Below are 26,896 nucleotides of genomic sequence, written 5' to 3'. Positions count from 1 at the left end.
TTGCATAATGAGTATATAAACAATGTCATATTTAACTGAGATATATACCAATTAAATGAGATACAAGTCAATGAATACACAATTTATTCCAACTGATTTAGTGTTGTAAATAACTTAATGGAATTTTCACTTTTTGTGTTCAAATTGCGTTGATAATTTGTTAATAAATGACACAAAATTTGGCTCATTCCTACGCTCTTATTGAAAGGGTACATGAAAATCTGAACTTGATTGAATTGTTTACAGTATAAATGTCTCTTCTTTATATATAACACATAAAGTAATCAACTAAAAACAAATTCCATATATTTTAATTATGCAATTCCTTAAAATTTTTAAGTACAATTTTTATTTTTTGTTTGTTTTTCATATTCTTTGTCAAAATATTTGACGATCTGATGTAAAATAGCCAACCTTACACAGAAGACATGCATGAATACACTTGTAAGGCCAACATACAGTAAATCTATTTAATATAAATAACATATGAAGCCATCAAGTGCCTATTTGGATAACCGTTAATTAAAGCAATTGACTAAGGCAAAGTCTAGGACACATCGATAAAGCCAAAGGGTATCTTAATATTACTGGACATTTAACCCTACAATTATGTCGTAGTTTATTACAATTTACCCCATTATTCTTCAGACATTTTGACAATAAGAATAGGTGCAGACAAGTCAATGACAAGGACAAGAATGTCTATTATAAAGTCTACTATGAGGTTAACATTAAGTATATTTCTTACCAAGTTAATATTTATCTTATGTGAAACCTCTATATAGAGAGCATACAAACAGAAAGTTGTACATTTAATGCACAAGCAAAAACTTGCTAAAAGACCAGGGATTATTCTGAATGTTTGTTTATAATAAAAAACAAACATGTTTTCAAACATAAATCTTAAAAATTTTATTTTGGAATGTACAAACAAAAGTTGAAAATTAGCATTTTTCGACTTTTTCTGTTGCTGCATGTAAAAGACAAATTATTCGTTAATAAAGATAAAGCTGTCAGTCATTTGATTTGTTAAATCCTTGTTAACTGCCATCATTTTCATGTTTATAACAAAGGGATACCTAACTATACCACCCACATACAATATAAACATCTTATCTCATCACAAATCAATATACGATGACCTTTCACTTATTTAAAATCATTTAGGCTTCATATCATTTTTTAAATAAAGACGAAATATAATTGGATTATTTACTTCTTAATTACATGTGACTATCATCTGACAAAAGCATTTCAGGTACAAAATGTTAAAAACAAAGTTTAATTTGTGATGGTACGAGGAGATTTAGTGACATAAGCGTGGACGAGGATTTAAACGTTGACAGGTACTATAAGTATGCCGGACAGATGGCGATTAAAACCTGCCGATAGTTAAGACAGATGTAGAATAGCCAAGGCTTCCCTCCCTTACCTAATGACGGGTAAAATTAATTGGACAAACTGAAAACTGTTGGTAAATTGGGCGAACAGTGTGTAACCATGCATAGGTTTAAGTAATAAAGGGGAGATAACCATGTTACAGATTTACCAATGGACGAAACATCATTTAATGAAATTCTTGTAGCAATGACAATAGAAATAATTAATTCCTTGTTTGCAGTATTGCCTTCAATGCATAAAGACCTGCCTTTTACACTAATGATGGATAATAAAACTGTGTGATTTCTGTCACGGGGTCATTTAGGGTGGTACTCGCTTGGCTAACTTTAACATTGAATGGACTATCAATTAGTAACACATGAAAAGTGCTTGTTACTGATCTAATTATATCTCACATTGTATAAATGTACATAATAAAGGAAGTCCCCTTGGAGCATGTTCTACTTGGTGGAATACCTACCCAGGAAAAACATGTTCCAATATTTCTATGATTATAATAACCAATATCATGTTTGAAATTGTTTTTTTTTTAAAATACATGTAATTTCAACAAAAATGATTTCTCTATAAAGTTATAAATGCAAGCATCATATTTAAGGAAAATATGAAATTATAAAAAAATATCATGTCTGCTAGAATCCTAACAATTTTTTATTATGAATGCATTTTGTGCATAATATTTGAATTGATAATTTTAAAGAGGAGGCATGCTGTCAAAAATAGTATTATAATTAATATTAATAATCTTTTTTTTTCTTTCTTTCAATGCTACATGTTTGTAGTGTTTAATGTCTATCGTTTTGTAATTAATATGCCTGTCTGTCTGTCTGTTTGTTTTTGTTTTGTATTTTAGGAACAATTCTATTGTTTGGATTTTAGACTAATAAAATTCTTATTCTTATTCTTTATTCCCTGCATTGGAGACCTATTGGTAACCTTCTGCTGTTGTCTGTTCTATGGTTGGGTTGTTGTCTCTTTGACACAATTTCTCATTTCCATTCTCAATTTTATTTACATGTATCATTCTCTCTTGCGATGTGTGTGTAAATTTGTATGTGTGTGTATGTAAGTAAGTAACTTAGTGTGTATATACTTACAGCAGTCCTTACACTGAACACATGGCAATAATGTTTACAAGTTTAATTGTCTCTTGTGATGTATATGTGTGTGTGGGTATGTGTATTAGTGTGTATTAGTGTGTGTATACTTACAGCAGTCCTTACACTGAACAAATGGCAATAATGTATACAAGTTTCATTGTCTCTTCACTCTCTTGTGATGTATATGTGTGTGTGGGTATGTGTATGTGTGTGTATTAGTGTGTGTATACTTACAGCAGTCCTTACACTGAACACATGGCAATAATGTTTACAAGTTTCATTGTCTCTTGTAATGTATATGTGTGTGTGGGTATGTGTATTAGTGTGTGTATACTTACAGCAGTTCTTACACTGAACACATGGCAATAATGTTTACAAGTTTCATTGTCTCTTGTGATGTATATGTGTGTGTGGGTATGTGTATTAGTGTGTGTATACTTACAGCAGTCCTTACACTGAACTCATGGTAATAATGTTTACAAGTTTCATTGTCTCTTGTGATGTATATGTGTGTGGGTGTATTAGTGTGTGTATACTTACAGCAGTTCTTACACTGAACACATGACAATAATGTTTAAAAGTTTCATTGTCTCTTGTGATGTATATGTGTGTGTGGGTATGTGTATTATTGTGTATTAGTGTGTGTATACTTACAGCAGTCCTTACACTGAACACATTGCAATAATGTTTACAAGTTTCATTGTCTCTTGTGATGTATATGTGTGTGTGGGTATGTGTATTAGTGTGTATTAGTGTGTGTATACTTACAGCAGTCCTTACACTGAACACATGGCAATAATGTTTACAAGTTTCATTGTCTCTTGTAATGTATGCAAAGAAGTTCATACTCTCTGCATCCTGGCATGCACAAAATATGTTACCAATTTCATGATCACAGATAACTTTCTGAAATAATAAAACAGAATTCAAGTTTAAAGAACACATTGATGCAAGTATAAAGATATGCAACAAACAAAAAAATTCTCAAAACAGCAAAAACTTATGAGAAATGTGTTACTGTACATGTTTCAGCTAAATTGATAATATATCAACGTTAGGATCAAATTGCATGTTCATTGTCAAAATTTATAAAAAAAAATATTTTGAATAATTCATCTGCAAAAAGTAGATTTTTTTTACCAGCATAACAGATAAATTCTTCAGCTAATAATCTGACCTTTGATTTGGCATCTATAAATTTGACCCCTCGATAAGATATAGACAACATAATGGTGGGTATCTTTGCTATGGCATCCGCTGATTTCTGAAGAGAAATAAAAGAATGGTGGATAATTATAGGATTGAAATAAATTATAATCAAAGATAAAATGATATAAGGTCACAATATTGCTGTTATATCGGCTTATAAGGTAGATAACATTGGAAAATAAATCATTATGCACTTTTCTGTGTATAAATATATTTCTCAAGGTATACATATATATTTGTGAGTGTTATAAACAATAATAATTTACATAGGTTTTTGATATATTTGCTTATAAATGTAGGATAATTTTGAGGTCATTAACCAAAACTTCTTGTTTAGATATTTGAGAAAAATTAATAAAAAGACAAAAATGTTGGTCTTTTTGGAAAGACTTTAATGTAACTAAAAAAATAGAAATGTAGTTAAAGCTTTCTAATTGAAAGAAATACAATATTAACCTTTCAATAATGGAAGTTCTGGTGTAATTAAAATGTTATTGCTTACAAATAAACTCAAATCTTAAAAACTATTCATACCGCATCAACCTCAAAAACAATTCAAATAAAATGCTTGATAGAACATTTATTTTTTTGTTGGTTAAAATGGCAGAAAATTCTCTGATCTTTACAATGTCATTATATTTGTTTAGCATGGATTATTTCTGATTTCACTATCAAATTCAAACAGGAAAATGTAAGGAATGACTTTAACAATCTATCTTTTCATCAAAATGATTAATGAGTAAAAGGAAGAATACAACATCATTAGCCTCATCTTTAAACCAATGCTCTTTGATTTATATCCTTATATATCTTTATCATAAACGCTTGACTGAATCTGAAAATGAATGCAGAAGTCATTACTGTTTTTAAATTAATTTTTGCTCTGGAAATTGTCGGAAATGAATTATTTGGAACAGAAAGAAATGAAAGTTAAAGAAAAGAAACACATGCACCATCCTTATCTGTTCTGAGTTGTATAAGATGCAAGTTTCATTAAGCAACATCATATATTAATTTCCCATATCGATGACGAGATTTGGGAATAATGTCAAAGGCATAAGACATCTACGACCCTTCTACCAGTGTCATCATTGTAAACACATTCATCAACACTTAGATTTCCGCTAAATAGCAACGATATCAATACATCTGACGATCTCCGATGGAAACGATCGAGTCAGCTGATCCAATCTTACGAGAGACGTACACTTCATAACCATCAAAAGTCAAAATGGTGAAATATAAAATATGAAGATGAATGTCTCGATGTGAATTAATATATCTACGCTTCATTTAACATTTTATCAGGAGAAAACTATTATCTATGGAGGGTTCTAGACCAGCATGCCAAAGTGTCAATCACTGATTTAATCCTTTTGTCCGCGGACAAGATTCACATTCATCATGATAACATGAAAATAGCCCATTTTTATAATTAATTTTTTTCTTAGAATGTATTTAGTTCATAAAATAAAATGAAATATGTTCTATGTGTCAATAAGTTAGTTACCCTATAACACAAATATATAGTAATCAAATATAGATATATTGAGGTCCAAATACAGTTCTCCTACAATCATGACAATTGTCATGGATCAAAATTTTAAATTGTATTTAGTTCATTTCATCTTCTGAATAATTTCAACCCAGATGACAAGAGATCAAACTTCAAGATGAAAGTAGAAAGTGACCACAACTGGTTATATTCTTAATTTGGAATGTGTACATTATATGATGATAATGATTAGGCTCAAGACATCTTGTAGATACATTGATACATTGAGGTCCTAATAAAGTTCTAAACAATGGACATAGATCAGAAATCTAACAATCACCTTCTGAATACTTTCAAAGCAAGAAATCTGACTTCAATATAAATGGACAGTGACCACAACTGGGAAGATTCACAATTTGGAAAAGGACTACATTAAAAGTTGAATAAATTAATGAATATTTAACCCTGCCTTTTTTTTGTTATCTTAAAAGGTGTGATAATAAATTATCCAGTTCTGCTGGGGGTTTTTAAAATTAAAAATGTTCACAACTTTTCTACCTAAATCTGTTGATTTAGATTTGTAGATAATAGGTTTGAGGAGGTAAAATCAAAAGTTTAAGTACTTCAAAAGAACTTATTTCACAGTGATTAAAGTTTTTAACTTCGAAAAATTCATGAAAACTTGTGTTGTTCCCACTTTTTGAGATTATTACACCCCAACTGACCTAGTTTGATTTCAACGTTGCATGGTGTTGTACCCCTAACATCATACTATTCACAATGGTATAAATTGATCTTAATAAAAGCTGTGCTGTTTGACTCATAGTTACTATAAAATAGATTAAATGGCACCAACAGAGTCTGGGAAGTTTTCTAAAGCCTCTTATTTAAGTCTGCCCTATATCACATCAGATTTTATTTTTTTCATAAAAATCTAGTTGCATTCTTTTTCTACTAGAATATTTTGTGAAATTGGCCACGGTGACCTATAGTTGTTCATTTTTTGTGTTATTTGGTCTCTTGTGGAGAGTTGTCACATTTGCAATCATACCATATCTTCTTTTTTCTATATACAAAATAATTGTTTTCCATGAAATTCTTAGTCTTCACAAGAACAGGACTTGGTATAAAACTTAAAATTGTGATTTTTTTGTCATACCACCCAAAGTAACATTCATTCAAGGTTTATAAGGTTGGATATACTAGATAGTACCCATATTTTTTATAGTCTTTCTCAACCTTGATAGAGGTTTTTACAGAATCTTTCTATTCAAATCTATTTCTGTATAAGAATCTGATATTTAATCTATTTTGATAAAATGTCAATTTCATTCAGTATTCAAAAGCCTAGAATCAGATTACAACGGAATAAAAAGAGAAAGAAATTAAACCTTTTATAAGATGAATTACTCAAATAATACTGAAGAAGAAAATTTAATTTTCATTGTGCGGGTCATCTATTATAATAGACGCAAAGTAATGACACCGATTTGTGTAAAATCGTAGGTACGCTCAATTGAGTTAAGTAAGGTTGGATGAGTCTTGCCGAGGAAAAACAGGATTCATTACTTCTATACAATATGATGCGCTGCATACAATCCAATAATGTCAGAAATTTCCAAATCAACATCAATCAGAAAGTACGAAATCGACATCCTTTGATTTTCTATTTCTAAACCAATACTACAAACATTTTGTATAGGTCAGTTAATGGCGACTTCTTCATGCAGAGACAGACTTATTCAAAAAACAGGAAAAATTAATGATGAACCATTCTGTACATATTAAATCAAGCTTTTCACATAAACTTCAAAGTAGGGAACGTTTATTCTCGATCGTGGACATCAAATATGATGTAAATTGTAGAAACGTACACCAGAATGAGAAGTAATTAAGGCGATTAATTAAATCATCTTGCCACAATTTGATGTCATCATAATATAGATGGTACTTGTTCACGGTCCAATACACATTAGATTTGCCTAGTGAAATGATGTATGCAACCGTTTGTCAGTTCGGGAATGAATGCGGAATAATCGCCCAAAGCAGCATGAACGAAGAGCAATCACAAATAAGGGAAAAAGATATAAGTTTGTTTAATGTATATAACAAATACAACTTAGTTCATAGTTGTGTAAGTTATCAAATGCCCAATATACGAGATTCCAGCACGGATCACAGAACCTTATAGTGAAAATGAAATTGATAAGGCACGGATCATAGATTAACAAGAGTAGCTATACGTGTTGATAGAATGATCAAAGTCAGTAATGCTAATTGAAAGAGTAAACAAAATTTACTTTCAATTAATTTGAAAATCAAATAAAGCAATTAATTAGGAATTATAAGTATCAATTGGTTCACTTAAAATGGGTGTGAATAAATTTGTCGCTAAACATATTTTAGGTTTGAATTTAAAAAAAAAAATTTCATGCAGTACAATATATATCGACTAACTGCCAATACAATATGTCTGGTTTGTATGACTGATTCATGAAATTTAAAAAAAGTTAACTCCCCCCTGAGCCTACTACTGCAACAGCATGTATGTCTCACTTTAATGCTAGTTGAGACTAAATGATTATTCAACTTTTCAGTGTATTGATACATATGAACAAAAGAGTAACTAATCATCAATTTTAAACCCAAAACTATCTTTACCTGCTTTTTCAAACTATCTAATTTAATAGCACAACTATAGAATCTAACCTATGTAAAGTTTGTCAAACTGTTATTCCAATATGGTTTATTGGTAAGTTACACCATTACAAGTCAAAAGATTTTATTGAATATCCAAATGATTGTGCAATACACTAAAATTTAGCTTTTACTTATAACGAAGGGGCATTACTCTAGATGTCAAACTCCAACTTAACTTGCATTCGATTATTATGTTTAGTTTTCAAACAATTTCATTAAACCATATTCAATAATAGAGTGGTAGATTCTGGGTATCTGTTTTTCTCCCCTTGTATTTTCTCGCAATTTTTTATACATCCAAGAGTGCTAACTTCCTAAATCTGAACAAATTATAATGTTTTTTCTTTTACAAATTGTGACTTGGATGAAGAGTTGTCTCATTGGCACTCATACCACTTCTTCTTATATCTAATTAAATCTTAATCTAATTGATGCAGGTATAACAAACAGAAGAGAGGAAACCACTTGTCAAACTTTACAACAAAACATTATTACTATGTTAATACCACATCATTTCGTCTCTGGTGGAGATTTTGTCTTATTGGCAATAATACCACATCATTTGGTCTCTGGTGGAGATTTTGTCTTATTGGCAATAATACCACATCATTTATTTATATATTTATCAACCTGTTGTTTGATTCTAACAAATCCAAACAAAAACACATGTCTGATCAGAGTTACTCTTCAAAAAAACATTAATTAGTACATAGTAAAAATCATACTTCTTAGAAAATGTACTTCTTTTTAACTTTTAGTTCATGTAAATTGTACTAACAAGGTGTTTCAAGAGGAATAACTCTTGCTGTTTTAGCTTCAATTTACTGTTATAAAATTAAACAACAAAGAAGACATTAGAACTGTTCTTTTTTCCATAAATTATCATGTACATTAAATTTTGCTTATCAAATAAAGCTGGTTCATAATATATGGATTATAAAACTAATAAAAGTATAGTTTATTATTAAATACATTGGAGTAAATTTTAAAATAATTAAAAGCAGTTGGAGGTTTTAAAGCGTTTATAAGGGAAAAGATATTAAAGCTCTACTATTAGTACTGTCTGTATAATTTCACTGTAGATCAATTGAATTGATGTGATTCTTCAGTATAAATAACAAATTCATATATAACAGACATCTAATGCCTGACACGACTGTCTGTTTGTTTGGTGGGATTATTTTAAATCCCAAAACAGACTTCTATCTAAGAAAAGCCAACTTTCTTATTTTCCAATTAAGTCTTCATAAAGAAAACACACTTTTTTGAGAATATAGCTTTATCTTTTTTTTTTAACTATAAAGGCTGCTATATAATACAATAGTACATATATTGTAAACAATTCAAAGTAGTTTGTTTGTATGATTTACAATTCATAATGCAAAAGTTGTCATTAGAATGACTAGTATATATACATCTTTATTTATGATATATATGGCATATCATTCATCATTAAAAGAAAAAAAAGAAATGAAGAGAAAAGTACTAAATCATCAAAATGCTGATCAGCAGATAATTTTTTTGATTGTGTATAAAGGTAAGGCATTCAATAATTCAAATCATCCATCTTGAGGCAAACAAAAATAATAGTCAGTATAAATATAAAAGAAGAATACAAGTCATTGGTCCAAAATATAAATATGTAAGTCCACTCTAAATCATAGAAACATGCCAATTGTTTGACAAGCCAGCAAATTAAATTCAAATTAGTCTTACTTGTTGTCGTTTGTAATTCTAATAAATTAGATATAGGTACATAAGCAATATTGACATATATATAATTTGTGGAAATATTTACCAATCGGGGACTGTGTGCCTAAATACACAATACATACACAATAAATCTCCTATAATCGTTGTACACCTTAATATAAAGGTTCTATTAGGGTATAAACCTTGTTTGTATTTCTGTAGTAGGTAGGTTTCAATATACACTTTTATCATATGTTTAGTAGTAAATACAGTAGTTTTGCATATGTGATAAATAGCCACCTGTTGAATACATATCGCGCAACTTTGATGCACACCCTTTATTGCATACCTTTTATCACACCCCTACTTCTTTCTTTTTTTTAGTTTTTTTTTTTTGGTTAAGAAAAATTTTCCTCAAAATAGGTCCAATAGAACGGTCATTTGGGCATGACGCAATTTATTGAATGATGTCATTGTTTGGTATGTGAGGCCACAAACGTCAATTTTTCATATTTTTTGGCACACTAAATTGATCTATAAAAAATACAAAACACACAAAAAAATACAATAATAAACAAAATATTTTTAAAAAAACAGCACGCAAATTGTAAGGTAACCCAGGTGCTTCGGATAAGTAATTGAGCAGTTCTTTTAAGGCCTTTGAAACAAGACAAAAGTAGAACTCAAGGTAACCCAGTGCTATGGATCAGAAAACAGTTCATATAATATAATACTCTTCTGTTGAAATATATGATAAAGCATATAAAACATGGCAAAATCCGTGTATTATTCTCTATGCACTGAATAGACAGAACATATCAATATTTCAATTACTAAACCCCTGCTTTTCAAAATGGCAATCTTTTGTGAAACAGATTCTTTTTTTCATTCCCATTTCTATAATTAGAAGTTGAACTTAATATTTTTTAAATGATATGCTTTTGCTGACGAGGGATAGAAAACAATGCAAAACAGAGTTTACAAGACAATTGTTGACAAAACTTATTTTTTTCAGAAATGGAAGAACAGAAAACTATATCCTTTCAAACATAATGCTGCTTTAAATCAAAGAACTATACCCTAGGGTAGTGCTCCAAAATTAATGGAAGAAAATACAAGAAACTGAACAGAACTAAAGCAATGTAAACATGGTTAAACTGTTTTTAAACAAGATGGTAGATTTCACAACATGATACAGAGAACATGAAATATGGCATAAGGGAGGTAACTCAATCTGAGTTGGAAAAAAACAAAAAATGTGAAAAAGCTGAAAAAATATAACAAACTGAAACAACATAAAACTAACTAAAAGTGAAAATATATTGGGTGAGGGGAGGATTAAAGGATAATTTTATTATATTTAAATATTGTAACAAAACAATTTAAGATTTAAAGAAGGTTAAAAACATGCAGACATCTTCTGACACCAACTGATATTTACAACCAACCTGGATTTTCCTTTTAAACTTAGTCTGTTAGTAATTAAACAAAATTGTTACATTAAAATAAAGGAAAATTAATAACATGTGATGCAATTAATAGCTACTTTTCTCTAAATGAAGCTCCATTTAAACTTGAATGAAGTCTTAAATATAATTTAATTCCAACTAAGTGTTTTATTTAGTAGCTCTAATTTCTAGCTATAAATTCTAACAAATTGCAAACACAATTTTTCTTGAAAACCAGAAAAGAAATCTTGAATTATACTACCTTCATAACATTAAAGAACAAATATATCCACTATTCTATATCCTTAAAGAACAAATATATCCACTATTCTATATCCTTTATCAATGAATGAGTATAATTCCCATTTATTGTGAAAACAAAATTCTCACATTATTAACTTTCTGGACTCTCCGCCACAAACCTTACTCAGTACTTGGGAGTCCAAATTTGAGCTTGAAAACTGAATCTTGAATTTGATTGGTAGAATTCTTATTTGAAGTATGATTATTGTTCTTGAAATTTATATGACCGCTAGGCCTGACCTGCTCTGTAAAGTTGCTGCTTTGCTATGCAAAACAAATGCACACATAATGTGATAAAGGCAGGCATTATTCAAGATTTGTTCTAGCAAATTAACTACCAGTACCAGGAGCATTACCTTATAAAGAATGTAAACCTACCTTTAACTTTGTGATGCCTTCTATTGTAGAACTCGTACCAGTTAATTCTTTGACCAAGGTTGATCCAAGATACTGAAAATATACAGAAACAATCGAATGTAAATTTAAAACAAATAACTTGTTTATATATTCTAAACTGTATGATCTAGAGAAGAGTACTAAACTGTATGATCTAGAGAAGAGTTCTAAACTGCATGATCTAGAGAAGAGTTCTAAACTGTATGATCTAGAGAAGAGTTCTAAACTGCATGATCTAGAGAAGAGTTCTAAACTGTATGATCTAGAGAAGCGTCTAAACCGTATGATCTAGAGAAGAGTTCTAAACTGTATGATCTAGAGAAGAGTTCTAAACTGAGTTCTAAACTGTATGATCTAGAGAAGAGTTCTAAACTGTATGATCTAGAGAAGCGTCTAAACCGTATGATCTAGAGAAGAGTTCTAAACTGTATGATCTAGAGAAGAGTTCTAAACTGTATGATCTAGAGAAGAGTTCTAAACCGTATGATCTAGAGAAGAGTTCTAAACTGTATGATCTAGAGAAGAGTTCTAAACTGTATGATCTAGAGAAGAGTTCTAAACTGTATGATCTAGAGAAGAGTTCTAAACCGTATGATCTAGAGAAGAGTTCTAAACTGTATGATCTAGAGAAGAGTTCTAAACTGTATGATCTAGAGAAGAGTTCTAAACCGTATGATCTAGAGAAGAGTGTCCTAAAAACAGAAACATGGAAGTTCACAATTTTGAGTAAATATCATCAAACCAGAAACAGCGAAAAATCAAACAATGAAGTGTACAGATAGCATGCATTTTGCATATAAAAAAAGTCAAAGATTGCAATGCAATACTTAAAGTCATATGAAACGAGTGACCGGTGAAAAATAATGTTATTCCAATTCTTGAACCAATACATACACACATCATAAACTTCTGTGCACGATTTTATCATTTTTTTCGCATAAATTTCATTTCATCGTCAATTTTTTTTCAATCGGTCAGTGTTCATGGTGTTGTTATGAAAAAATGGCAGGCAATTAAAGTTTGTGTTTTGAGCCAAAGTTTAACAATTGTCACCTGTTTGTCAACAATCAACAAAAAAGCAAGGATATTGAGCATGTGTTTAACATGTACAATCAGATTAAAGTTTATTTTAAGGACATCCATGCATATTGCGATCACAGGATTTTCACTAGATGGGTCACACTGAGGTCACTTTGCATACAGAAAATATGTCAGGAAATTGCTTCCTGGAAGTATATGTACATAAGTTTTATAATGAAAACTATCCATTGAGTAATAAAAAAACATATGCATTATTTTTTTTAATTTGAGGTTTCTTATGACTAAGAATAGGTCCAACTACAATTATGGACAAAGGAAGATAACTTCACTTAAAATATTACAGATACAATACCAATACAGATATAAATTTATAAAACACATTATACATTCATGCACCATGCACCATGCACAATTTTCTATTTCAGAATTTCAAACTTGAATATCTGAGAATAAAATTCATTAATAAATTTCTCATGGATATATGTTTTGAATGTAGTATGCAATCATACAATGTTTTGTTTATCTCAAAAGTAGGGATAAAATTTGTAAATATAATAGAAAGGATGCTACCTGTCCTAAATTTAAAAGACATAACACAATATTATCAATTTACACCCTTATATTGTGTAAGATCAATACATGACACTTTAATAAAAATAAATTCATATCCTATCTTAATAGATGTCATTGCAGTTTACTCAGCCAATAGACAAAGATGCAGTTTTCTTCCGTATTTTTGTCCATTTAACGGTATGGTATCAGGCAATAGATGTAACATATCTGTGTTAAAGAATCAAATATTTCAGGTAGATGTTGCCACTTTAACTTACCTGTGCTGTATAGTTACAACATCCTTTGATTAACATCTCAGGTCGATGTCTCCATTGTTTTATAGGAGCTGTTGTATTGGCTTGGTGTGGAGGTCGGATGTGTATCGATGAGTCCTTGATGCTCTTACCCTGAAAAAAACATAGAAATTGGTTTTATATAACATGGACAACATTTACTAATCAGTAAAATCAAATCAACAACAAACCAAATGTTCTGCAGGGCGCTGCTTTATACCAATTTGAAAACGGAACCTAAAATTCAAAATCTAAATACACGGTTAGATTCTGCATATCAAAGAACCTCATTAATTCAATTTTTTGATGAAATCAAACAAAGTTTAATTTTGAACCCTTTGGACCTCATGTGGACCAATTTAAAAACGGGGACCAAATTCCAAAAACTTAATACATGGTTAGATTCAGCATATTTAAGAACCCCAAGAATTCAAGAATAAAACCCCATTGAAATTGGTATAAAAATAAGCAATTTATACAAAGTATTAGAAAAGTATTGTTTTTGGCCCCTAATTCCTAAACAATTTGGGCCATAACCCCAAAAATCAATACCAGCCTTCCTTTTATTGAAGGAACCATGTGGTCCAATTTCAGACAGATCCATTCATTTACACATAAGTTATTGTCTGGAAACTAAAAATACTTATTTTGACCCCTTTTGGGTCCCTTGTTCCTAAACTGTTGGAACCATAACCCCCAAAATCAATCCCAACCTTCCTTTTGTGGTTTCAAACCTTGGGTCTAAATTTCTTAGAGATCCAATCACTTAAACTAAAGTTATTGTTCCAAAACTAAGTGTCTTCGGACGACAATGATGACGACAATGACAACGCTAATGATATGATACCAATATACGAAGCAAAAATTTTGCTTGCGCTTGTGTTAAAAGTTTTATCTGTGTTTGAAAGGATCTGGGAACAGTATATCTAATGGGGAATGAATCTGATAGGCTTTTCAGTATAAAATTGATAAATTTTCGGACGCCACAAAGCTTCACAAGATTTATGGAATTTGGTGGCATCTGACTGAAAAACTATTGAAACTGGTCAATAAATCAACCACATAATTATAATTGTAAATAAATACAAGTTTTATCATAAAGTAGATACATTTTGTCACATAAAATTACCAAAATAAAAGCGATTTATTTGATAGGAAGTGTTTTATGTTTTAGAATTTAGGAATGCAATTGGTGCCACTTATTTTATTACTCTGTTTGCATTCTGTAACATTCTATGATAAATTGAATGTAATTTTAACAACTTTGAAGTGACAGATTACACGTTTGATACACTGGCATCATTTTAACACTAGTTTGAATGACATTTAATTATTATTATCTGAAAGTATTAGGATTATACCAGTACATTTTTAACACATGTCCATTTCCTTGCGTATATTTAAAACCTATGACCCGACTATAAAAAAGGTTACAATTAGGTAGTGTTGAGCCCAGTAAATATATATGTTCCTGTGAGGACCAAAACATTCCTGTGGAATTTCAAGTGTATACCTGGACATTGTTATGGAAGACTTCGTCATTATCACTATTTTCCACAGAGGGAGTCTGAGGTTTGGAAGACTTTTCCTCTTCAGAGGTTGAGGTTAATGGTTTCACTTTAGTATAATCTTTGAACAGATTAATGTCTGTAAATGGAGATTTCTTGTCTTGGTTGTCTTCTACTCTACTCTTCTTTTTCTGTAAATAAATAAATAATTCATAAATGTAAGACAAAATTTAATAAAACATTTTCCTGCTCCTTGTTAGATTAGCTGTTTTAACTTTGGTATAATATCTGTACAAGCAAAAAGATTTGTAAAGAATTACCTCCCCTTAAGCAAATATCTCCATAAAGCTTGTAAAACACTTGACAAACTATCGCTTGTATACTTTTGCTTCTGCTCAAGTTTTCAAATGATGACCTAAAAAATAATCTTAACAAATGCATGCATTTTTAAATATGAATTGGACTCTTCAATTGTTGATAACAGACCTAAAACAGATATGGATTTCAAATAATCTATTTACACAAAAGAGTCTGGCTGATGCAACCTAAACAATATTTGACAACTGTAGACTCCACTATTGCCTAGGCTAAAACAGTGAACTCTGTTTGAATTGTAATACAATTGTTGAAAGAGACAGAATAAGGGAACGTGTCAGTAGTTTTGTTCACTTTACATAGTTCAGTTAACTAACTTTTACTTTACAAATTAGATATAACTTGCCATGCTTAAAAAAAAAATTATGTATATCTATACATTGCTCTAGAAGTCTGATATTTATTTGTATTGCTGCTTTATTGACACAGACTACACATCTGTTTTTATTCATATGGTATCTAAAGAATTGAGAATCTATACCAATTTAAATGCAAACTTAGACAAAACCACAAAATACAAAATTAAGGAAAATACAATTTTTCTCAATCAATAAATTTGGTTGTAACTAATATAAATGAATTCATAGTATGTTCTATTTATTAAGAGCAAACCTTTTTATTTTAAGATTTTAATATTTGTTATTACAAAACCCTTGTTTTAAAAGCATTCAAAAGTTAAATAGTAAATTATGAAAAAAGTCCAATAACTCTTGTAAACTTTTATAAATAACCAGTATATCAAAGCAATAGCACCATTATTTCAACTCTATATACATCTATAAATATTACTCCATCTTATCTTAATAATATTTTACCTGAACGGTTCAGTAATATATATGAATATAATACGCGTAATGCGAATGATTTTCAACCTATTGCATCATTATACTCTAACTATTTTTTGTCATCAACAGTAAAATCCTGGAACTCGCAGACAAATGAATTACAAAGTAGTCCTTCCCTTCTCGCTTTCAAAAATAATTTTAGAAGTAACCGTGAAATTAAGCCGGTATTTTATTATTGTGGTTTCAGATCCGGTGAAATATGTCATGCGAGAATAAGAATGAACTGTAGTGGACTCAACAAACACCTTTATAACAGAAACTTGATACAATCCCCGAAGTGTGTTTGTGGAGACCCTGAAACAACAGATCACTACTTATTAAAATGCAAAATATTCAATGTACCTCGCCAAAGACACATTCACAACCTACAGATTTCAATCAAAATTTCTACTAATGTCTTAATTTTTGGCTCCGATAGACTCACAGTAGAACAAAACATACTGATATTTAAAGCTGTGCAAAACTTTATTATAAGTAGCAATCGATTCACATCCACAATCAAATAATTCTAATTACTCATTCCTCCCCTATATAAAAAATTTTGTTTCATTCTTTAATAACACTCTCATTTTTCTAAAAACACCTTTCACCCCTTCCTTTGCTATATATTTTTTCTTATAATTTTCCTTTTGTTATTGTAATCATTGACTGTATTTTGTTACATATTTCTTCGTTTGCTATTCAGCATGTGTTCATAGCTTGTAATTTTATTTTAGAATTTAGGGAGACAGATTTATATAAGAGCACTGCTCTTGTTTCCTAGTCCCAGTTATTGAATCTTTTGTATATTTTGTATTTATGTCTTTACCCTTGTAGCTATATATATAATGATTTCTTTAATAAAATATGTTTACAGTACTTCAACTCTACATCATGTTATATGCTCTGAAATCTTATTGAATCAACTTAAGATGTATTATATCACAGCAAAACCAAGATAGCACCAGACTTTTACATTGACACAAGTTTAACAATTTTGATCATTAAACACAATTGAAAAGAAGTTGTAGAGTTTGGGTATACCCTGTTTCACATTTTGACACATGGCTTATAAATAAATGTGTTTACCAATGAAGCAAATTGTCTTTCTGGAGGAGATCTGTCTCCTAATGAGGCCAATATTCTCTTCCTGTGACCTATTGATGAGATATCTAAAACCTGTAAACAATAAAGAAAGTTAGTATACACAACTATACAAACTTCAGCTGATTTAGAGGTTGACTCATTGTAAGGACACTCGTCTATTGTTGAAGACTGTATGTTGCTATTTAGATATATTTTTTAATGTATTTTTGTCAATTGGTTGCTGTCTGATTGGCCAATACCTGACATCTTCTATATTTCTTCTGTCTCATTGGCCAATACCTGACATCTTCTATATTTCTGCTGTCTGATTGGCCAATACCTGTCATCTTCTATATTTCTGCTGTCTCATTGGCCAATACCTGACATCTTCTATATTTCTGCTGTCTCATTGACCAATACCTGACATCTTCTATATTTCTGCTGTCTCATTGGCCAATACCTGACATCTATATTTCTATATTTCTTCTGTCTCATTGGCCAATACCTGACATCTATATTTCTATATTTCTTCTGTCTCATTGGCCAATACCTGACATTTTCTATATTTCTGCCATCTCATTGGCCAATACCTGACATCTTCTATATTTCTGCCGTCTCATTGGCCAATACCTGACATCTTCTATATTTCTGCCGTCTCATTGGCCAATCCCTGACATCTTCTATATTTCTGCGGTCTCATTGACCAATACCTGACATTTTCTATATTTCTTCTGTCTCATTGGCCAATACCTGACATCTTCTATATTTCTGCTGTCTCATTGACCAATACCTGACATCTTCTATATTTCTGCTGTCTCATTGGCCAATACCTGACATCTTCTATATTTCTTCTGTCTCATTGGCCAATACCTGACATCTTCTATATTTCTGCTGTCTCATTGACCAATACCTGACATCTTCTATATTTCTGCTGTCTCATTGACCAATACCTGACATCTATATTTCTGCTGTCTCATTGACCAATACCTGACATCTTCTATATTTCTGCGGTCTCATTGGCCAATACCTGACATCAATATTTCTTTTATTTCATTTGTCTTATTGTTGAATGCGTTTTGGGTATAAAGTGGAAAAAAGGCAACTTTGCAAATAAATGATTTAATGAATGAATGACAATGATGTATACACAAAGATACCATGCCATTACATATAGACAGCACTAAGGCATACAAGTACAATCATGTATAATTCCTGTGGTACTATGATAGTCTATACTCAACATACTCAGGGCAGCGAGTTAATGCCACTAATGCCTCAATGAGCAATGTAATAGAATTAAGAATTTGTCTGTAAAATGAAACAAAATAAAATATCTGAAACTTAAAAGTCCAAGAGTCACAAAATGATCACTGAATCAACTTGCTTTTGTTCTCAGTTACTGTGGAATCATTATTATTCGTTGGATGACAATTTTATATGGATTTCTTAGGTACAGGTGAACCACAAAATTAAATGTCCATGAAATACAAATTTTCCATAGGCTTGTATGCAGACTTGGCAGATCCACGAAATGCAATGTCCACGGAAGTGTAAGTTTTGTTCAATCCACTGATTGGTACCCACAAAAAATAACTGAATCAACAGTATATAATGTGATTATGGTTTTGTAAATGAACACTCCTTCTAAGTAGTTGAGATTCACCACTGTCAGAACAACTACTTTTAAACTAAGCTTTTTTCACTCTCTATATTTTACTTACTGTACTGAGGTCAAGTTCCCAGACTTGTAGAACTCTCTCCATTGTATTATATTTGTGAGAAATAAATTTATCTAGGTATTGAGGTAAACGTAAACTGTTGAGCCAAACCTCCAGGGATACTGGTGGACTATCAGCATCTGTAATTATTATAAAGAGAGAAATAAATTTATCTAGGTATTGAGGTAAACGTAAACTGTTGAGCCAAACCTCCAGGGATACTGGTGGACAATCAGCATCTGTAATTATTATAAAGAGCTTTAAAAACATTATCCTTATGCTTGAGAAACTAGAAACTTAAAAGCCTATATCCCTCATCTGCCTGATGCAATTTAGCCTTATTTTCTTGAAAAATTCCAAACACACAACTTGTCCTATCAAAATATGTGTAATTATCTGTCCTTGATTTATAAAGAATGCTCAGAAAAAGACAATTATCTACCTTTAGATGTGAATTGTGAATTTTTTCCCCAAATGTATACATTGATAAATAAAATATACAGTCCAACATACATAACATTTTAAAATTGCTTCACTTTTGTGTTGACGTGCCTTGTTATCATTTTATCAGAAGGAAATCTTGTACATGTATTGCCAGGACTAAAATCTATATTATACTTCACAGTAATTTATATGCTACATACTTATAGGTTTAATCTGTGGAAGTCTTTTAGCTTGGTCCAGTATCTTCTTTCTGTGATCAGCTGTTGAGATACCTATAGACTCTAGATCTTGTTCTTCCATTATTTTCTCTCCCTTAAAATACAACATATCAGTTTTGTATGTGTGCAGTTGTACAAAAATTGAATAAATCAGTAATTATAGTTTGTTCCAACATTAAACATCAGACACACACTCCCTTTGAACTGAGTTTTACTGTGTTGTTGTTTGTTTGTTTGTGTAATAACTAGATATGATCTTGTCATATTTCTACTAGGGGCAAACCTCCTGCCATCAGTCATCAGTGTTTTTAGTGTGTCCTTTATATTTTCAGTGTGTTGACATTGTTTGTGTTTAAGGTGAATTTTGTTCCTATGGCTCAATAAAACCTTAAACAAGTTAAACAGCTGCCTTACCAGAAAATCTGTATCATCAAAGCCATTGGCATACAGAGTATTTTCATACTGTCCCAGACTAAGGGACTCCAACCATTCTCCAACACTATGGATTGTGGGATTTGAACCTGTGAACAGAACATATAAGACTAAGTATCAAGCAGCTCTATATTCATCTTATTCTGGAGATAATTCTGACACCAGATGGAATACATTTAACAATGGCTGTATTTTCATATCATATCATTCTGAATGTTGTGTATAAATTTAAGCATTTTTGGGGGGGATTTATTTGAAAGTTGAGCATCCCAGTGAGTACTTTATAGCAATACTAGACAACAATTTGCAATCGTCCTTACCAAAATCAGTTTTAGAAATGGAACTGAATAAAGTATTTGCCATTAATCTAATTTTGCGAATTTGACCATAAAAACTCAATATTGACCTCCCGTTGTTTCATCTGGTTTTATTGTCTTGATTGATTGCTGTCTCATTAGTCCAAATAATTATGACGACTGGCAAGGCTATTTTAATTTTTTTTTCTGGGATGCCTTCCTAGGACGTCATAACGCTGAAGCCATTTTTTACATCTGGACTTTGAGAGCAAATTTTGGGGGGAACTTTGAGACCTAATTTTGATAGCTTGCAGGTTTAAAATTTTTACGTAGTTACAAATTCCTACCTTTTTTGTGCTTATTGATGTAAAATATTTCCAGAAATATCCAGAAGAAGTGGTAAAATAAGATACGTCACTTCCGGTGATAATAAAATGTTAAAACCAGTATATTTTGACAGACCCGAATTTCCAGATAATGTAAATCGAACGTTCCTGAAATTCGGATCCATTGAATTTTACCGATTTTAATATTTTATATTCACCTGAAGCGACGTTTCATTGATAACTGTGGGAAATCTTTTTGAAACAAATAAATATTTGCCCGACTCAAATGGAATCGTATCTTATTTTACCACTTCTTCTGGATATTTCTGGAAATATTTTACATCAATAAGCACAAAAAAGGTAGGAACTTGTAACTTATTTGATATCTTAAATGATTGTTGATTATTGTCAAGTTAAGTATTGTTAAAGTAGTAAATTGTACTAACAATCAAAGACTTTAAATGAAACCTTATTAGTTTAGCTCTAAAAATTACTTTGGCTCTAAAAATTCACAATGTTTGTACAATCAAATTCAGCCTAATAGTTCACTATGTGCGTCTCTATATTTAATTGCGATTACTTACACTTAACAAACACAAAACTTGATATCATGTGTGCACTAATTGATGTACTAAGAACTTGGAATAATGCTGTAAGCTTCATAAAGCCAATGCTATGCCAAACGTTAGGCAGAAACTCAAGCTTTAGATCTAAATTAAGCTGTAATGGTTGATGTGTTTTATTTGGTTGCTGTAGTTCTAGATTAAGATGATAACAGGAAGTCAAACAATGTGAAATAGTCTGAAATTATTAGCTGTAAGTAAATTACCTGGAGCAGCCAGATGTTTAGCTGTAAGTAAATTACCTGGAGCAGCCAGATGTTTAGTAAACAAAGCTTCAAACTTTTCAACAAACACTGATTCTCTTTCTATCCCTGAACCAAAGGAGGCCATAATGTCAGCAATCTAGAGAATAGTGATAGTTACATGCCAGAGGGGGGTCAACTAAGTCAATACTTACAGAGATCAAAAATATAATCTTTATTAGGATTCAAAAATATTTATATTTTCTATTAGGATTCAAAAATATTTATATTTTCTATCCTTTCTTTAATCTCAAAGTGTTACAATTATTTATTTTTGATCCCAGTAAATCTACCACATTCAAAATTTAATCTTGTAAACAAATTCTAAGTGAACATAAAAATTTTAATCTAAAAATAGAAAAAGAAGTTTAGCTCTTAGCATGTTATTTTTTTTTCAAATTTCAAATTAATCTTTTCATAATACTTTTAAAGACTTACTTTTTGGTCAGAAATGTTTACAGAAATCCGCTCCATCTCTTAGATTTTGTTACAAGATTTGTATAAATTTAAAACATTCCAGAGACATGCACACAAGCAGAAGACAACAGGACATCACGGCTGATACTTGAATAAAGGACAGATTTCCTGATTAAACACAATTTTAGTTGTAGATATTATCACTCGACTTATTAGATCATTACACTTGAATTTATAAAGATAAACAAAATCTTTAATACTTCAAATTATCTTTTTATTTATAAGATTTTTTTTTAAATCCTGTTGTTTTCTTCAAAGTAATGGGAGATGAAGAAGTCACTACAAATTCATGTCTACCACACTTGCAATAGTTAAGAAATTTTTTAATTCTTGTTGAAAATTGCTTTAATATAAATTTCACATGAAAAGACATCCCTCTTTTGAAAATATGCTAAATTGATTATTTTTGTTTAAATGTGATGCATATTTCAGAACATAATAATGTATCAATTATGTCACTTAAAGATTTCAGAGGATGGTCAGAGAATTTTTCTTTCAATCTAAACTGATAGTTTGTTGGTTGGGACAGAAATTTGCTTGTCAAAGAAATTTAAATGCTGAATTTGTGAGTAAAAATCCAATGACTCTTTTAAGCCTAATAAAAATGTGATAGAAAGTATTTTAGGATCTCTCCAAGTCTCAGCTACAAATACATGGATCCTTTAGTTAAACTGTGATTAACTGAACAGATATCATTTAAAGTGTAATGCAAGTGTGATAAACTATAATTTGTGAAAATCAACTGGAATGCACCTAGGATCATGAGGATATTTAACAGTATAAGGACCAATACAGGAGGCAACATGTGAAACAAGGTTAGGAGCCACTAGTATTGATACTTTTACAAATCCCTCCCAGGTGCATCCCTAAACAGGCATTCATGCTGATTCTGTACCTGTAAGAAGTGGAAAGTGATTTAACATGCTAGGTCTAAAACATTCAAGAAAGGCTGATCTTTAGAAAGAACATTATACCCAACATGCTTAAACTTCGTAAACATTCCACCTAAAATGTATAGAAAGTCATTCTGTTTTATAAAGCCAGTTCTTAGCTATATAAACACAGATGTATATTATGTAATGGGATTTTTTACAAATTATTTTACCAGACAGAATTGCCAAGAGAAATGTCAAATATGTTGATGTATTTCGTTCCCCTAATATTTCCTGCTCATTAATTTGTCTGTCTAAATTCTTTCTGCCATTTTACTTGTGTTTGCACATTCTTTAAATCTATTACTTAAAGTCAAATTAATTGGCTGATATATTAGACGCAATTCAGTGAAGCCAAAGCCCTTGCAGTAAGCAATTCTATTTGAGTCTAAAGCATTGCCAGTGTTCTATCTTAAGCCCTGAATAAAGGGGGCTGCACCCCTCTGTATATTTGTATTGGATGGAACATACTTTTCAATGAGAAAAAAATGTATTCAAGCTTTAGAATAAGCTTTTTTAATTAAATTATAAACAAATCCATAAAAAAAACATTCATTTATAATCAATTAAATTTGTGGTTAATTTGTTCATGTATAAACATGATAAAGTTGCCAATTTTCAAACAAGAAACATGCTAACCTGCCCTTTATCATAAAACTGTGACCCTTTGACCTTTAATCCTATCTAGAACACTGATTGCCAAATAACTTCCATTAAATTAATATTTTAAGCTGTTACTCTTTTGGTTAAAGCACTGATGGTTCTGTGTTAAAGAGCAGAAGAATTGGCTTGATAAAATCATTTCTCAAGCAAATATTCAAGCAAGGCAACAAAACATTAAATCAGTCAACCAGGAACCAGTCACTGTTCAGGATCATCTGACCATTTGTACCTTCTAAAAGATGGTTCATGTCAGTGTCAGTAACAGACACAGATTCATCATGAGACAGTTTCCCTCCAAAACTTGAGACAATGTCTGCTATCTGTAAATGGTAAATCAGGTCAATAATTACTCATTATGAATTATCTATATAGACTGGCAGATAAATTTCTTCTTATTACAAATACTGTAAATATTTCCCTTTAAAAAATTTAAATTAGAAAAAGGAGAAAAGAATAAACGTCTGCAATATGCTAGAAAACATTTCGATTAGAGCTATTAGTTTTTGAAATATGTTTAATTTTGTACATTGGTATTTCAGAAAGAGTCCTTCCCCTGCACATAGATTTCATTTTTTCATTTTAGTTGTGTAGCTTATAAAACAGACAAGTTGTATACATGTTTTGTTGGTTTTTTTTGCATGTCAAAACGTTTGCCATCTATTTAACATTCTGTGTTTACAAGTCATGGTCTTAATAAGTGATATTCCAAACTATAGCCTACCTGGTCCCATTCATCTTTATCATCAAATGAGCTATCCTCCTTCATTCCTGAGAGATTTATGGGTCTCAAGTCATGTGACTTATCAATTTCTAGTCTCTTGTCATGGCCTCCATCTTCTTCTCTCTCCATTACAGGTTCAAAGGTCATGTTGCTTAGCGGCAGTGAGGTCCTCTTACCACCTGTCCTTTTGAGTGGCACAGCCACATGTTCATAGATTTGAGAAACAACTTTTCTTGGTCCACCAATAGCTGATCCTCTCAAAAGACCTGAAAATGATAAAATCAAAATAAACAAATGTGGATTATAAAAGCATTGCATACAAAGTGTCCTGAAGAAAAGACACTATCAAATAAGGGCTGTGTCACTGTGCATACATCAATAGACAACTTATGTAGTATTATATCCTTTGTGTTTCATAAGCATGACTTTATACATGCCCCTCATCAAAACTCATAATGTTTTCATTTTGTGTAAGAATTTCTGTTTATAATTTATTATAATGGTGTTGTTGCTCCATACAATGTATCTTAAAAAGTGGATTATTATATATATATATATATATATAATTTTTTAACATAAAACATGTAGCTGATGTTCAGAAAACTCTTTCCTTATTTTTGGATTTAAACAGGTCACATATGTTAAGTATGTAGTCATTATTTCCTTTTATGAACAATGGTGACTATCAAGGAGAACGACAATAAAACTGAGTGGACAGGAAACTCTGTATAATGAGGCTGTCAAACAAAGGGTGAACCAAAGCATCTAAATACAAGTCATCCACCATTGGTAAACATTCATAGTACATCCATGGGTGAGATCACATGACTTATATAAGCCAGTACAATCAGGCGCGGATCCAGAGGGGGGGGTTCCGGGGGTTGGAACCCCCCTTTTTTTTGGACGATCAATGCATTTGAATGTGGACATGTAATTGGAACCCCCCCTTTGTCCTGGGTTAGGAACCCCCTTTTTAAAATGGCTGGATCCGCCCCTGACAATGATGTAAAACACTGATGCCAGAACGGAAATAATTTTAAAACTTTGGAAAATAACATTGTAACTTTGATTTAAGTTATTTCCAGTGTCCATCAACATAAATAACCCTGAACAAGTGGCCTTCAGTTATGTAAGTAAAACACCAAACTACTTTCATTGAGATGGCACCTGAATGTATTAATTGTTTTGAAGACAATTAAGCATGGCAGTTCCATGTAGATATGATATAACACTGAATATTAATATAATATATCAACAATCATTCTATCAACATCTTAACATTACATCTAATGATCAAACAGAATTTTCTAGTATCAATAAAATTTTGTAAACTGATTTTGTATGAAAATCTCCCAGACACAATCACTGAAAATAGTCTAGTAGTCAGCCTGTACAGGAAACCATAGAACATTATAAACCACCCCCTCATACTGAATCAAAAACATCATAAACTCATTAATATAAACAGGAATTCTTTTTCCTCTGTCAAGTTTGTAGTTTGTTTAGGTTTCTACTAATGTACAGCACATTTTTTGGTGTACTTAAGGAATTGATGCAGAAATAATGAAGTTCTCAGCAATATTTTTTTGTCTCTGTAATTCCCATCAAGCCATAGCCTCATCACTGAATGAACTGATTGCAGTTGAGGAAGAGTCCTCTGCCTCAGTTGGTATTCTGAAGAAAAGTTTATTATACAGCTTATCACATTAGCTGATCTTATTCTAAAAACTCTTCTTTACTTATAAATATCAAGATTTTTTCATAATCTTAATCTTTCTCAAACAACCCATAACTACCCTTATGGTGGTAACCTTAAAATTAGAAGTGTACAAAATAATCTTTTAATTGGTTTCAAAATATATGTATTTCATAAATCTCTGTTTAATACTTTAAGATCAATGCACACCTGGCAACTAAACTCTAAAACTGGATAAAATTCAAGATTTAAAAAATAAAATTTTATTGACATACGCTTTTAAGATATATCTTTTTGAAAATCAAGCTTGTACTCTATATTAACTACTAAACCAATAAGCCAGTGATCAAAGTCACATTAAGGTTTATCACAAAATCATTTTGAAAGGAGCATGCAGCATTTGTTTTTTCTTATTTAAATCTCAAAAACCATTCAAGAAATGTCAGTATAGATTTAACTCTTACTTATAAAACATCATTATACCAAGTTAATTTGAGATACTTCAACTTGTAGGCAGAATAAAGATACACTTCATACAATTACGTCTAATGGTAAAAACTTCAGTCAACATAAAATACAGAAATGATGCAGTAATTGTTTTCAAAGCACCCCTAATCTATAAAGATGGGTTATAAAAACTCTGTTAAACAAATTTAAATATCAAAAATACATATAATACAATATA

At 30.8% G+C, this 26,896-nt stretch overlaps 1 protein-coding gene across 5 annotated transcripts in view; it reads right to left on the bottom strand.

Annotated features, from left to right (window-relative positions):
* The window catches only part of LOC139529708 (ankyrin repeat and sterile alpha motif domain-containing protein 1B-like), a 110,318-nt gene that overhangs the window by 12,788 nt on the left and 70,634 nt on the right, over positions 1-26,896 (bottom strand). For 2 of the 5 annotated variants that reach the window (XR_011665877.1, XR_011665876.1), the window contains 11 exons: positions 24,516-24,781; positions 24,024-24,114; positions 20,218-20,324; positions 19,786-19,897; positions 19,145-19,281; positions 17,427-17,516; positions 15,144-15,329; positions 13,616-13,744; positions 11,727-11,798; positions 3,679-3,765; positions 3,270-3,407 (listed from right to left, as the gene is read on the bottom strand). Coding sequence is in view for 2 of the 5 variants with exons in the window: in XM_071325560.1 (XP_071181661.1) it covers positions 3,270-3,407; positions 3,679-3,765; positions 9,704-9,721; positions 11,727-11,798; positions 13,616-13,744; positions 15,144-15,329; positions 17,427-17,516; positions 19,145-19,281; positions 19,786-19,897; positions 20,218-20,324; positions 21,687-21,822; positions 24,516-24,781 (1,478 nt within the window). In the remaining 3 variants the exon portion in view is untranslated. Of the gene's footprint in view, positions 1-3,269; positions 3,408-3,678; positions 3,766-9,621; positions 9,640-9,703; positions 9,722-10,961; positions 11,018-11,726; positions 11,799-13,615; positions 13,745-13,850; positions 15,330-17,426; positions 17,517-19,144; positions 19,282-19,785; positions 19,898-20,217; positions 20,325-21,686; positions 21,823-24,023; positions 24,115-24,515; positions 24,782-26,896 lie in introns of those variants that run through there. The other 3 variants (XM_071325562.1, XM_071325560.1, XR_011665878.1) reach the window with 3 other exon arrangements.

This window comes from Mytilus edulis, chromosome 7 (genome assembly GCF_963676685.1).
Source record: "Mytilus edulis chromosome 7, xbMytEdul2.2, whole genome shotgun sequence".
Taxonomy (NCBI): Eukaryota; Metazoa; Mollusca; class Bivalvia; order Mytilida; family Mytilidae; genus Mytilus; species Mytilus edulis.
This window is presented reverse-complemented; position numbering and strand designations above follow the sequence as displayed.